The sequence below is a fragment of the Callithrix jacchus genome, chromosome 6, assembly GCF_049354715.1.
Source record: "Callithrix jacchus isolate 240 chromosome 6, calJac240_pri, whole genome shotgun sequence".
Taxonomy (NCBI): domain Eukaryota; kingdom Metazoa; phylum Chordata; class Mammalia; order Primates; family Cebidae; genus Callithrix; species Callithrix jacchus.
The window spans coordinates 152274253-152286747 of record NC_133507.1 but is presented as its reverse complement, the minus strand read 5'-3'; the positions used below and the strand labels follow the sequence as shown (position 1 = coordinate 152286747).

Here is a 12495-nt window from a genome sequence, read left to right as displayed (position 1 = left end):
TGTTTCTCCAAAGTTTTATTTTAATTTAAATTACAGGGCCAGCCAGATATTCTGATAGGAAATTCACTTTTCCTCAGGAGAAAGAAAATGCTTTCACGGCATTGGTAACAAATGTATACATCTCCACTTTTTTAAGGGTTAAAAATCACATTAAGTCACTGCCTTAGGTAAAATTAAACCTTTATAACACAAAAAGAAACCATTCAGTATCATAGTCTTGGTAATATGAATATATTAAACGATCATAACTTCAAATGCAACATTTCATCTTTAAATGTTTTCACATTGTTTTGCTTAAAAACAAAACCCAGGAAGTCTTTACTACCTTCAGATTCCAATGCGAGAGTAACACACGAATGCATCTGCCACGCTGCACCCCTCCCCTACTGTCTTCCACCGAGGCTACGACACCACTGCCAAAGCGGAAGCTTTCTACTGTTTAGGTTCTAAGAATGAGCCTGGCAGGGAGACATTTTTCCCAGTTGGTGTAATCCATGTTTTTACACTAACTCCATACACACAGCACGACACCACAATAGCCAGGACACCACATCACCGCCAAGTCTGCCTTCCTAAACATCCAAGAGTTTCTTTTCAAGGAGGCCAGATTGCCTTTCCTACTTTCCCTAGAAAAACATGAATTAACTCACACAGATTCTGGTACAGACAGTCTCAGGAAGAGCCAATTAGGATACAGACTGCCGTTTTAATAAAAATAAAATCTATCTCTATGCTCTGGAACCATCTTCCTCGCTGGTGTTCCTTGAAGGTTTAAAAGCCTGCTGAAACAGCAATTGGGAGGCCCATTTTACTGGCCAATATATAATTCCATTAGTTAGAGAGGCTAGCAAAGAATAATCGTATCAATTTCTTAATCAGCTGCAGCCATGCTGAATTTGAACTGGCAAACTCTGATTTGTAAGTTGTTAGTTGTGATCTTTGTATTACTAAAATGAACAGAGACCATTCTAATAACTTTACATAGATAGAGTCTAGAAGACATTGTTCTGCCATGGTCACAGTAACAAAAAAGTGGTGCAAAATCAGTTACTTTATAAATACTGATAATTTGCAGCATTAAGGAACAGGACATTAAAAAAAATAAATTTCCCCAGAGGACACCTATGACTAGGAGCTCTTCTTTTTCTAAGAGAAGCAGAAGTTTTCATTATTCAGTTTCACAACTACTGTACTGGGTTACTTAGTCTAAGAAAGGAAAGGTGCTCTACAGAGGTTTCACACACACACACACACACACACACACACACACACACACACACACACAGAATCAGCATTAATTTAGCATAATCTCTATCATTCACAGATCTGGCGGATTCGTTAACTCACTTTAAATGAATAAGGCCAATAGGATGCAGGAAAGTGTGGCTGACTGAGCTCCAGGGCTGGATCTAGGCTTATTGATGGCACCCCATTAGGTAACTGAATACAAAGGATTGGTTTACTTTTTTTTCCTTTTAATGCTGTGATACTTAAATGTTAAATCAGCATTTTCATGTGATCTGAAGTATTTCAATTACATATGAGCATTCATTGTTTTTTGCAAAAACTCAGTATTAGGTATAGTTACATACTACTACAGTAACATTCCTCTGCTGTACAAATTAAACCATTGAAAAGAAAAGAGCATTCTAAGAATTATATACAAAAGAAACCTGTAAGCAGTGTTGAAATGAAATGCAAGGTGTCATTGCTAGCTCTACTGTTTTAAAATATCTTCAAAAAGTAAAATTAACAAATACTCTTCAACATATCCAGGTTTACAAGTCTCAAGAAAATCAAATGTCAAAAATTCTAGAAAGCTGTGAAAAGCATATATACATTTTCCTTATGACCTTATGAGGCTTCTTCACACTTTTAAGAAGTTGCTAAGTTTCAGTATCAATTTATTCGCATGTCAACTTTATCTGCCCCGAAACTCCCATTTTTGGATACAGTTCCCCTCTGATTTCAGATAAAGCTCTGCGTGATCATCCTTCAGTGAAGGCGCGCGATCTGACGCAGGGATGCCAGGTGTGCGCATGCCACACTGCACTCAGATCGCCAGCAAAGATGGGTGCAAACACATAGGTCTAATCTGATCGTATCAATGCCCTCTTCCCTAAACCACACTCTCATCCATACATTTGCCTTCATGAACCCAGCCATGTTCAGAACTCCCGCAGCACACGGAGTCTTTGAATTCTGAAATGACACAAAGATCAAGAGAAAGCCCACATGTGCCCTAGTGTGCAAGCAGCAGCAGCTACGATCTCCAACCTGGACTGAAAAACAAAAGGGTAAAATGAAAAACCGTTCACTTAACAGTAGATTAGCAGTAATGTTCCTCATGAATCAATAAGAGTGCCTGATGCTGAATAGCTAACAGCAAACGCTGAATTTGGATTTAATATAGATGTTTACTGGAGATTAAGCTTCTTGCTGAGCTGGTCTCTTCAAATCCCTGATCTGTTTAACTAAATAGGTCTTCTCGTCATTAAACTGCTCATCCTCCGTCCTGTCATTCTGAAACTTGCTGAGGAACTCTATGAGTTTGGTCTGGTTCTTGAGGAGGATGTCTAGGATGGGCTGTGTCTTGTTAGGATTGGCTACAAACACCTGCATGGAGAGAAATGCACATCAGGCACAAAGAGAGAACAAAATGCAGAGACACACGTGAGCTGCAGCCACAGGACAGAAAAGCACGCGTCTATGCTCTCCGGGGCTGGTGGTGAAGTCGAGGTAGTCGGGTTTTGCTTTAAGCCTTATTTTACAATTTGGAGAAAAAAATCCTAATAATGACATGTTTTAACACAAATACAGCTGATAAATTCACTCTGCCGGCCCTGAAACACAGTGTCTAGTATTAAATACAAACTTTGATTTTAGAATAAAATGGGCAGAAATTATTTCTCAGCACAAGAGGTCAGACTGGATTTTAAGAATGAAGCCTCTACAGAAAGCATGCAGAATTGCTTTTGTTTGCAGTTAATAATCTTCTACGCCAAAGGTGTGAACTTTGGTGTTCCTAAATCCAAATAGTAACCCCTGTTTCCAGGTCTACCTTTCTGTTTAAAAGTCAGCACACAAATATGAAAGGTGACTGAACTTAATTATGCCGCCTGGATTACCAAAAACGAGGCTAATAATTTCAGTTACTTGTGAATGGAAGACGAACAGTTTGGGTGGAAAGCGTCACTGATGACTTTATGACTCTTACCTTAAAAACGTGAAAGGCCTCAAACTGGATGTTGCGACTTTTGTCTCGCAGCAGGTTCATCATTAACTTGAGGTTCTCAGGTTTACTGATGTATTTTGTCATAATTGTGAAGTTGTGTCTGTCTAGTAGTAGTTCACCGAGAAGCTGAAAAGACATTTAAACAATTACTCTTACACTGTCATTAAGATTTAAAGAAAAATCAAAGTTCAAAAAAACCAGTGTTATTTTATAATCATCATTAAGTATAGAATATTAGCAAGTACTCAAAAGCTTGAAGAACTGAACTGAATTATGACCCAAAAGCTATCAAGGGCCTACTCTCTGCCACCTTTCCTCGAGGAGATGACATCTAGGGCAGGCCTGGCACTGCTCTCTGCAGGGGATGTTCAAGATGCCCCTTCGGCCCAGGGTGGGAGACCGTCACAGCCTATCACTTACGCGTGCATCTATGTTGGCTCACTAAAAAGAAACTATTCAAGAAAATGGTCAAAAGCAAAGTTATCGATTATTCCTGTTAACTAACCACAAACCTTAGCTTAATTTAAAACAATTTTTAAATTTTATTTAGCAGGACTTCCCAGGATAAAGTGTTTTCTGTCTGAAGTTTTCCGTATGTGTACACTGCACATGCCACAGGTTCCATTTTTATTACCGCTAATTCAGAAAGATTTACACCTGAGTATTTTTCTGCTCCTCCTCAAGTATCCTGAAGATAATCCAGTGTTTTCTTACTGACCCTTCATCATCACTAATGATACCAATTATGCTAAAAAACATCTGTTTACTTCAGGGTTTACTAATTTCTGGAGAGCTGGTTATACCATATAAACTCCTAGCTTTTAAAGTGTCACTGCACACTCTAGATTTTCCTTTTCCTAAAACCAGCAGTCACTTCTTCAGGTTGCAGGCAGTGGGGCAGGTGCCAAGCTGCGGTCCTTGTGGGCAGAGGCAGAGCAGTGGAGAGCTTGGTCCCTGGTGCCAGAATGCCTGGGTTCCAGTCCTGGCTCCCTACTTCTTGTGAGGGCTAAGGGAAGAAAAGGTGCGAATAGCACCGCTGTGTCGTTGCTTTACTGCACTGTTGCTTCCTATCTGGGTTTCTGGCTATGTTCCAGATAGCTGAAGTCTCCAGACAACCGATCTCTGGGTAAGTAACTGGTCATCATAATAAATAAAAAATAAGCTGATGTGCAAGAAAACAGATCGATTTTGCTTAGGCTTTATAAGGAACTTTATAGGAAGGAAAAGTTATAAGAAAGTTTTATAAGGAACTTTATAACTTCTTCATAGGAAGAACTCAAAAGCTTAGACAGGCTTCATATCAACGTGAATTACAAAATCTATTCTTACGGTGAGAAGCAACCAGTATCTACTCTTAGGAAGACTCAGAAGTTAGTATTATGTGACTTATAGCTTTCATGGTATTCTTTTTCTATCACAGAAACCAAAAAAAATCTGAAAATGGATCATTTCAGTTATCTGAAGGAAGATGGCTTTAAACACATAATTTTTAATTGTTTGAGACAGTCTCACTCTGTCACCCAGGCTGTAGTGCAGTAGCACAATCCTGGCTCACTGCAACCTCCACCTCCCAGGCTCAAGCAATTCTCATGCCTCAGCCTCCCAAGTAGTTGGGACTACAGGCTTGTGCCACCACACCTGGCTAATTAATTTTTGGGGATATTTTTAGTAGAGACAGGGTTTCACCATGTTGGCCAGGTTGGTCTTGAACTCCTGACCTCAGGTGATCCCACCTGCCTCGGCCTCCCAAAGTGCTAGGATTACAGGTGTGAGCCACTGTGCTCAGCCCAAACATGTAATCCTTTACTAAAAAACTTGAAGTCCTGCATAGGAAATATGAATTTTCTGGCAAAATAAATATGGGAATAAATAAATGCCAATGTGGCTACAAAAAAGAGAGTGCAAATTAAAATCCATCTTTAAAGTAAGAGTGGTGCGGAAGCCACTCTGTGTGCTCATGAGGCACTCACAGGCCCACCACTAACATGAACTGCAGGAGCCAGCGACTTGCTTTATATCCACTCCTAAGGGCTTGCAAATGGTGGTCTCAGCCTTTCTTTTCATGTTGGTAACTCTGAATGGCAGAAGGGTCTTGAAGGCCTTTCTCCTTATCCAAACAGCCCAAGAATCCAACATTTGGTCAAAGTTGCCAGTAACCCCCTCCTCACTTCCTTCTATAATGGCCCTAGAAGCTACTATCCTAGACTATACTGCCTAAGACTATCCTGCCTTTGTGGCCTTAGAAGATACTGACTCCAGTGAACTGTGTGCATTCGTGTAACCACTGGCAAGAGTAGTGCACCTCAGCTCTTTGAGGATCACAGAGCAGGAGAGATCCCAGGAACTTCCGCTCTATCACACAGATGTGCAGGGGGGAGAAACTCCGCCCACAGCTGCCAGAAGTTCTATCCAACCCCCAAAGATGAAAGGACAGCAGATGATCCTCTAGCCAGGGAGGCAGGGAAAAAAATCTTTAGGGATCCCCAACACTAGACGAAGAGGATGGCTAGGAGGCTGGGCCCAAGCAAGAGCAATGAATGGAGAGCACGGGGCCTGGCTGGACTGTGCCCGTGCCCCACCTGTGGCTGTCACGATCCCCTGCTGCAGGAATTACAGCCTTATCTGAAAGAAAGGATTGACTGAAAATGTGGATGGTAGAGCGCTCCTATCAAAGGACACAGTGTTCCAGATGCTCCTGGTGTCCTTTAGTTTTTCCACAGAAAGACAAGGTCTTCAAGGGAGATTTCCCCACGGTAGGAAGGGGATGAGGGGATGGAGTCTTGGTCTATCGGTCCAGACACCTATAAGGGGAAGAACTGTGGGCAGAGTCAAATTTTAAACAGACCTGGCCAAAAACGGAATGAAATGATGACTTCCCCTCAAATCCTCTGTGATTTTATCTATAGTGGCTGTCAGGACTGCTTACTGACAGAATGGAGGGTACCATTTCTCAACTGCTTTAGAATTTTCTACAGCGGGGTCAGCAAACTATCAAGGGCCAAATGGTAAATATTTTAGATTTGCAGGCCATAGGGTCTCGGGCATCTCTTTAATACTGCTGCTGGAGCTCAAAATAGCCACAGACAATATGTAAATAAATGAGCACGTCTTTACTCCAGTAAAATTTCGCTTACAAAATAGGTAGTTGGCTGAAGTTAGCCCATGGGTTGTAGTTTGCCTTGTTCTAGAGTTTACATCTTAAATTTGACATTTGATACAAAGCGGCCAAGCCTGTCTACGGTCCATAGCCTCACTCGCACATCGCCTCTCCCCACCCTCACACACCTGCCTGCCACCCAGGAGCACAGCACCTGCAGTGCCTCCATGTAGCTGACAGGACTACGGCTCAGAATCTCAAATAATGCATCGCTACGAGACAGAAGTCTTCTTCAAACTCCTGTTCATTCCCTTTGCGTATCTCCACCTTACAAGGAGGCAGGAAAGTGCCTGCATGGATCACTGTCCAACTCCATTTGTTTCTGAAAAATCCTAACTGTGGGCAAGGGTATTTATTTCTCCCAAAGGTCTACGACCCATCCAGGACATCTCCCTTTCCCCAGATCCAAATTTCAAACACAGAGTGCAGAAAAATAAGCTATATGAAATGGTCATACCTTGAGTGACTGTCTTTTTGTCACGTAATTTTCTGAATGAAGTAACTTCTCATATTCACTGAAAAACTAAGAGATAAGAAAAAATATATCAGGATTATTGCAAGGAAAAAAAAAAGACTGGTAGGTAATATTGTAAATCAGCTTAAGGACACACTTCTCATACCATGAAGGCCGATGGCTTCCCTAGCTCCCCTGCCATTCTGTTTCATGTCTTCCTCTGATGTGATTGCTCTGAGACCCTCAGGTGATCCCACCAATCCCCTCCATAAAGAGGGCTCCTCCCAGTTCTAGCCAGGCCCATAGAGAGAGCTTAAATCCAGGCCTGTCACCCCAAACTCCATATGCACAAAGCCTAACTCCCTGACCCCACACTTCTGCTTGTTGAGTCTGCTCTCATATCTTGGTGTTAGATTGAAAAATTCGTATTTTTTATAAATAAGAACTCAATTTGCTCAAAGCACAACCACAAAGAGAAAAGTTACCTGCTCTTTCAATGTATCAGGCAAACAGAGAAAATAATTTAGAATAGAAATTTAGAGAGGAGAAATTCAGCACTATGTTAACTAGGCAGAGGGCCCACAGAAGGTGGGGCTTACGCTCAGATCTGATGGATGGGAAGAATTTCGCTCAGAAATGGAGGAGAGAAAGGAGATTCCTGGGGGATAAAAAAGGAAGGGCAGAGCACGAATGAAGCCCTGGAGAGAACAAATGCCACAGACTGAAGAACTGACAGGTCTACTGAATCTTCAAAACAGTGGTCCCTGGCAAGAGTGGCACTGCTGTAATGGTGAAAGCTAGAGGCCCAGTAAAGCAGAGTTAGAATACTGAAATGATGGGCACTCGGGGCCAAGGCTCTCCTCCAAAAACCTAGAAGATAAGGCCAGTTGGCCTTAAGATTTTATTTTTTGTCTGTCTGTGTAAACCACAGATAGGTTTAAGACATTCTAAAAGTCTGCAGCACTAGGATGGCTGCTGGATCTTGGTGCTTTCCTGAGACTTTCCTTTGGTCATAGCGAGTGAGTGCCAGGGAATGCCTGCTTTGTCATCTGTCTGTGGGAAAACTATTGGTGCCCAGGATTTATGATGGGTCCTCATTAGCCATTCATCTGTGGTCTAGAGCAGGGGATGGCAAACTATGACCTTCTGCCTGTTTGTAGAAAGTTTTTCTGGAACACATCCATGCTCATTTGTTTATTGAACATGAGTTCACTGATATGTTTATGTATTATTCACCACTGCTTTCACAGAACAACAGACAGGAGAGTTAACAGAGACCACAAAGCCTCGAATATTTGCTTTATTGGTTTAGAGCTAACACAGAATTATACATTATTTCTTTTGCCTGCTTCTTGGCAGTCTGTAATAGTTGGCCATCTATTTAGTAAGTATTTCAGTTAGACTTCTCTCTTTTCAGAAAGAGCTGTGAAGTCCACCTTCTCAAATGATCATCAAACTGATGATCACAACCATGGGACCTGCTTTTAATCAGGAACGAAATACATACACCTCAAGTTCTTGACAGAAAATGCAAGTTAAGATTTCCTGCTGCATAATTCTTTGAACAAGCTTGGCTGCAAGAAGTTTTTCATGGAGAACTGCCTGGAGAGTACGTATGTAGTCCCTGTTTCCTTCCGGTTACATTAGATTTTTCCTCTGAGTTAGGACAAAGGATAAGTAACAAACCTAGGCCCTGCCCTCCCGCCCACTTCTGGGTTCCTCAAAGACTGCTTCCAGGGAACTGCACCACCGCAGCGCCACGGCAATGACTGTCCACTACATGACACTGTAACTTGACTCTCCTTTAGGAATGCCAGGGGGAGAAATTTGTCTCAGGTCCCAGTGGTAGGAAAGGCTACTTTTCTTTTGGGCAGCCAGCATATATTTTACTCGACAAATACTGTCACCTTTTAACTGCTTTTCTTTCTATGCTTTGGTTATTAGAAAGCTCAGAGCCAAAGTGTACCAGAATTTAGAGCGTGCATTTTGGTGTAATAACCTCACCTGTGGCTGTAAATTACCCACATTCCCCCACTGCTTCTCCCTCCATAAGACCTGGCTACTCTCCATATATTTATTAGTTGCCTCACATACATTTTTCTAAAATCCTGTTAACTGATGTCATCTATTAATAACATGCAGGAAGCTACTTTACTAAAGAGTAAACAGATTTCACTGTAGCAAATGTCCTGGAAATTAGCTAGTCTGTGACTCTGGTAGGCCTTAAATTACTGGTATGTTAAAATATCATGATGATAAATGAGCTAACATTTATTAAATGCTTTCTGTGTTCTGGCACTGTGCCATGTTCATCACATAAACATTCTAATCCTCACGATGACCCTAATAGGCAGGTATTATAAACAGCCTTGTTCAGGGTGGAAGACCCTGAAGGCACAGAGGGTACGTGAAGGCAGTGGCTGAAGTCTTCCCAGCCCAAGGCAGGGATGGGACTTGCAGCCAGACTCCAGCAATCGAAGGCTCAAGTCCATGCTTCTATCTACTGTAAAAAGGCCCTGATGATGACAAGGCTACCATTTTAAAGCAACGAACATGTAAGAAGAAACACACCCATATCCAAACATACATGAGCTCAAATAAAACACCAGCAATTTGTAAGCCATTTTTGAGGCTACTTCTGAGGGACTTAGGTGCTCAGTGTTGTGTTATGATCTTACTGGGAGTGGAGGGCAGGGGGAAAAGACAGGAAAAAAAAAGAACACAAAAGAACGAGGAAACATTGATTTTTGCCTCTAAGAATCTCATAATGTATTTGAACAGCAAAGTGAATAATGAAGTATTCATAATACTTAGGATTTCAAAAATTTAAACAAGTAGTAGGAAAATTAAAATCTAAACCAAATCTTGCAGGATAGATAGGAATTTTAAGTGGATTGTCATTCTTCTAACTTCTCTAAGGGTACCTATCAGAATCTTCCAGGACGTGTAGTTAAACAGTGCATCACAATAGTGTGTTTGTGGGTATCCTGGAAGATCCTCCTGAGGCTGCAGAACTGGCAGTGGTGGAAGAGATCTGCAGCCCTAGAGGCGGCTGTGTGGGTCTAGGGAAATCAAGTTATCAAGCACTCTGGGAATCATTTACAAATCTCTGGGGGACACTATTACCAGGAACATCTGACATTGACTCAGTGCTGGAAGGGACCTTACCGACAGGCTAGTCCAATGTCCTCATTTTACAATAAGGACGGACTTCTAAGTCCCCAAGCGGTTAACTGCCTTGGCCATGGCCACAAAGGAGTTAGCAGTAGAGCAGGAGCAGAGCCGGGCTCCCATCCCCTCTGGCCAGTGCTGCTCTCATCCTATCAGCTGCTGCCTCCCTTTCTCTCTATTTGTATGCAGCAGAAATGTGGGGCAACTGATGGAAAAGGAAGGAAAAGTTAAAAAGTCAGATAATTTTCCTACTATCATTTTAGCAGCAAAATGCTCTATTTTCCTCTTTTAAAGCAATAAAAGCTTCAAAGGGCAGTATGTCAATCAGAAAGATCTACTTCTGACCAAGTAATATTCTACAAGCTACAGCACCATTTATTAATATTACATATACAAAATAAATATTCTAGTATAAAACCTAATTTAAGGTTTTCATTTCTGGTAACAGAAGTTATAATTTATTATTTAAAAATATTTCATATACTTACTCTATCATAATGCTGTTCCAAAAATTCTGCACTGAGCAATTTATGTCTTGTAAGTAAATCCTAGAAAAAGAAAAAACAATTTTTTTACAGTTGTTCTCCAAGTTTTCAAAGAATCTTAAAACATTTCACACCATTTTACCTGATAAAAACTGTTGTTAAAAATCAACATACTTAACATTTGTTCATGAATTGTATTAAAAATTTTGATTCCATAAAAGCAAAATACAATCATTATTTGAAACTGCAATTTTAATGATTATGATGAGTCATGGATCTACAGCTCTTCGAAGGAAAAATTATAAAGGCAATGGAAATATAAACTAAAAGAAAAGAATAAGGAATTGTAGTGAAATTAAAGTTAACACTCCCCAAGTGAGCTGGTTATTTAAAAACAAAACCACCACCAAAGCTAATAGTAGTGCTAAATTGTCAAACAGAATTCTACACCCACTTAGCACTCCTGTGGAGAAAGAGGAAATTTTATTAGAATAAGTATTAGAGGCTCTGTTTTTTTCCTCCTAAATTCAATCACATTCAGTTTCATAGTGAATGAGAATTTTTTTTTAAAGGTAGAACGTGTTTCAAAAGCCCCATCATATTATGAACATTAGCTTAAGCAGAATGCTGGTGTGATAACGTAGAATTAACAATGAGTGTGACCTCCGGTCTGATTTTCTATTATCATGAAACAGAACCTATGCCTCACCCCATAACTTTCCCAAGGATCAATCATTCAGAAATATTTACTATGTGACAGGTAAAGTTCTAGGTGCTAGGGCTTCAAAGACAAAAAGATGGGATCCCTGGAAGTTAGCAATGGACTAGACTTGGTCTCACTGGGTGGGAAGAGAAAGGGAACAGGTGACAGCAGGAGTGCCTGGCCAGCAACTGCTAAACTAATGGATCAACGTCCTTTGCACCACTGCTAAAGAGGATAGTGCCAATCACCGCCTTTCTCCCAACCAACTTTCCTAGTCTTCTTTCCTGTTTATGTTTGAAGATTGCCCAGGTTACCAAGAACTGGTGTTTCCTGAAGTAGGCCGACATGAAATACTGGTTCTGAGAAATGCTTTAAGAAATGTCCCATGGTAAAACAAACGAGGCAAGTGCCACAGCTCACTCGATGTCGGGTCCCAGACTCTACCAGGGAGCTCTTTTGTCAACTACTTTCTGTTAACATCCTTCCTGAAAAGGCCTCTGTACAGGCTTTCCCTGCTGCCTGGTTATCTACTGCTCACCCTTCGGACCACCACTCCTCCTTTCTGGGCACCTCACGAAAGCATTGGACACAGCTGTGACTTTACACTGGTTAGTGGGATTACTTGATTCAAGCCTCTCTTATACTACACTGTAAGTTCCATAAATACAAGGATCATGTCTCTTTTTATTAACCTTTGAATCCCCAGCACCTATGTAGTGCCAAGTGCATAGTAAGAGCTTAATATTTAATAAATCAGTGAATGAACCAATACAATCAGGGAACATGTTTGGGAAAACACCACATTCGGCAATCTCCAAAGTGTGCTTTTGTGAAGGTTTCTAACCCCACCCCAAAGATAGTTGTTCAAACTGCTGGATAGGGAATGTGCTGTTATTTCCTGATTGTAGCAGGGATGCCCAGGAATGACCTACCCAATTTTTCCCAAATCCTCATGGAGGATTGAACAGACAAAATTAGAAAACCTAGAGTTTATTTTGAGTACCCTCAAGAGGTTGGCAAGAAGTGCTACAACGTTTCCCCTCAGGGGAAGGAGAAGAGGAAAGTGGTAAGAGAATTTCTATTATAGTCGTACCTTGGTCCATGGGGTCACAGATGCAAAGGAGCTAGGAACATGAGGACCTGAAGGGGAATGTATCACATACGGACAGAACCATTTAACATGCTATTGTGGTGTGTTTATGGCTGGTGTCTTGCTGTGGAGGTGCCACAATGGCAAGGTTTGTCTTAAGGTTCACTGCTAAATCCTCCACACCTAAAGAATAGTGCCTT

General features: G+C 41.2%; 1 protein-coding gene across 7 annotated transcripts in view; it reads right to left on the bottom strand.

Moving 5' to 3' along the window:
- Positions 1–12495, bottom strand: part of CAB39 (calcium binding protein 39) — a 103157-nt gene continuing 90662 nt past the window's right edge. For all 7 annotated transcript variants that reach the window (XM_078328799.1, XM_078328801.1, XM_078328800.1 and 4 more), the window contains 4 exons: positions 10506–10565; positions 6850–6915; positions 3218–3361; positions 1–2616 (listed from right to left, as the gene is read on the bottom strand). In XM_078328799.1, the coding sequence (XP_078184925.1) occupies positions 2428–2616; positions 3218–3361; positions 6850–6915; positions 10506–10565 (459 nt within the window). In that variant the 3' untranslated portion in view covers positions 1–2427. The remainder of the gene's footprint in view (positions 2617–3217; positions 3362–6849; positions 6916–10505; positions 10566–12495) is intronic.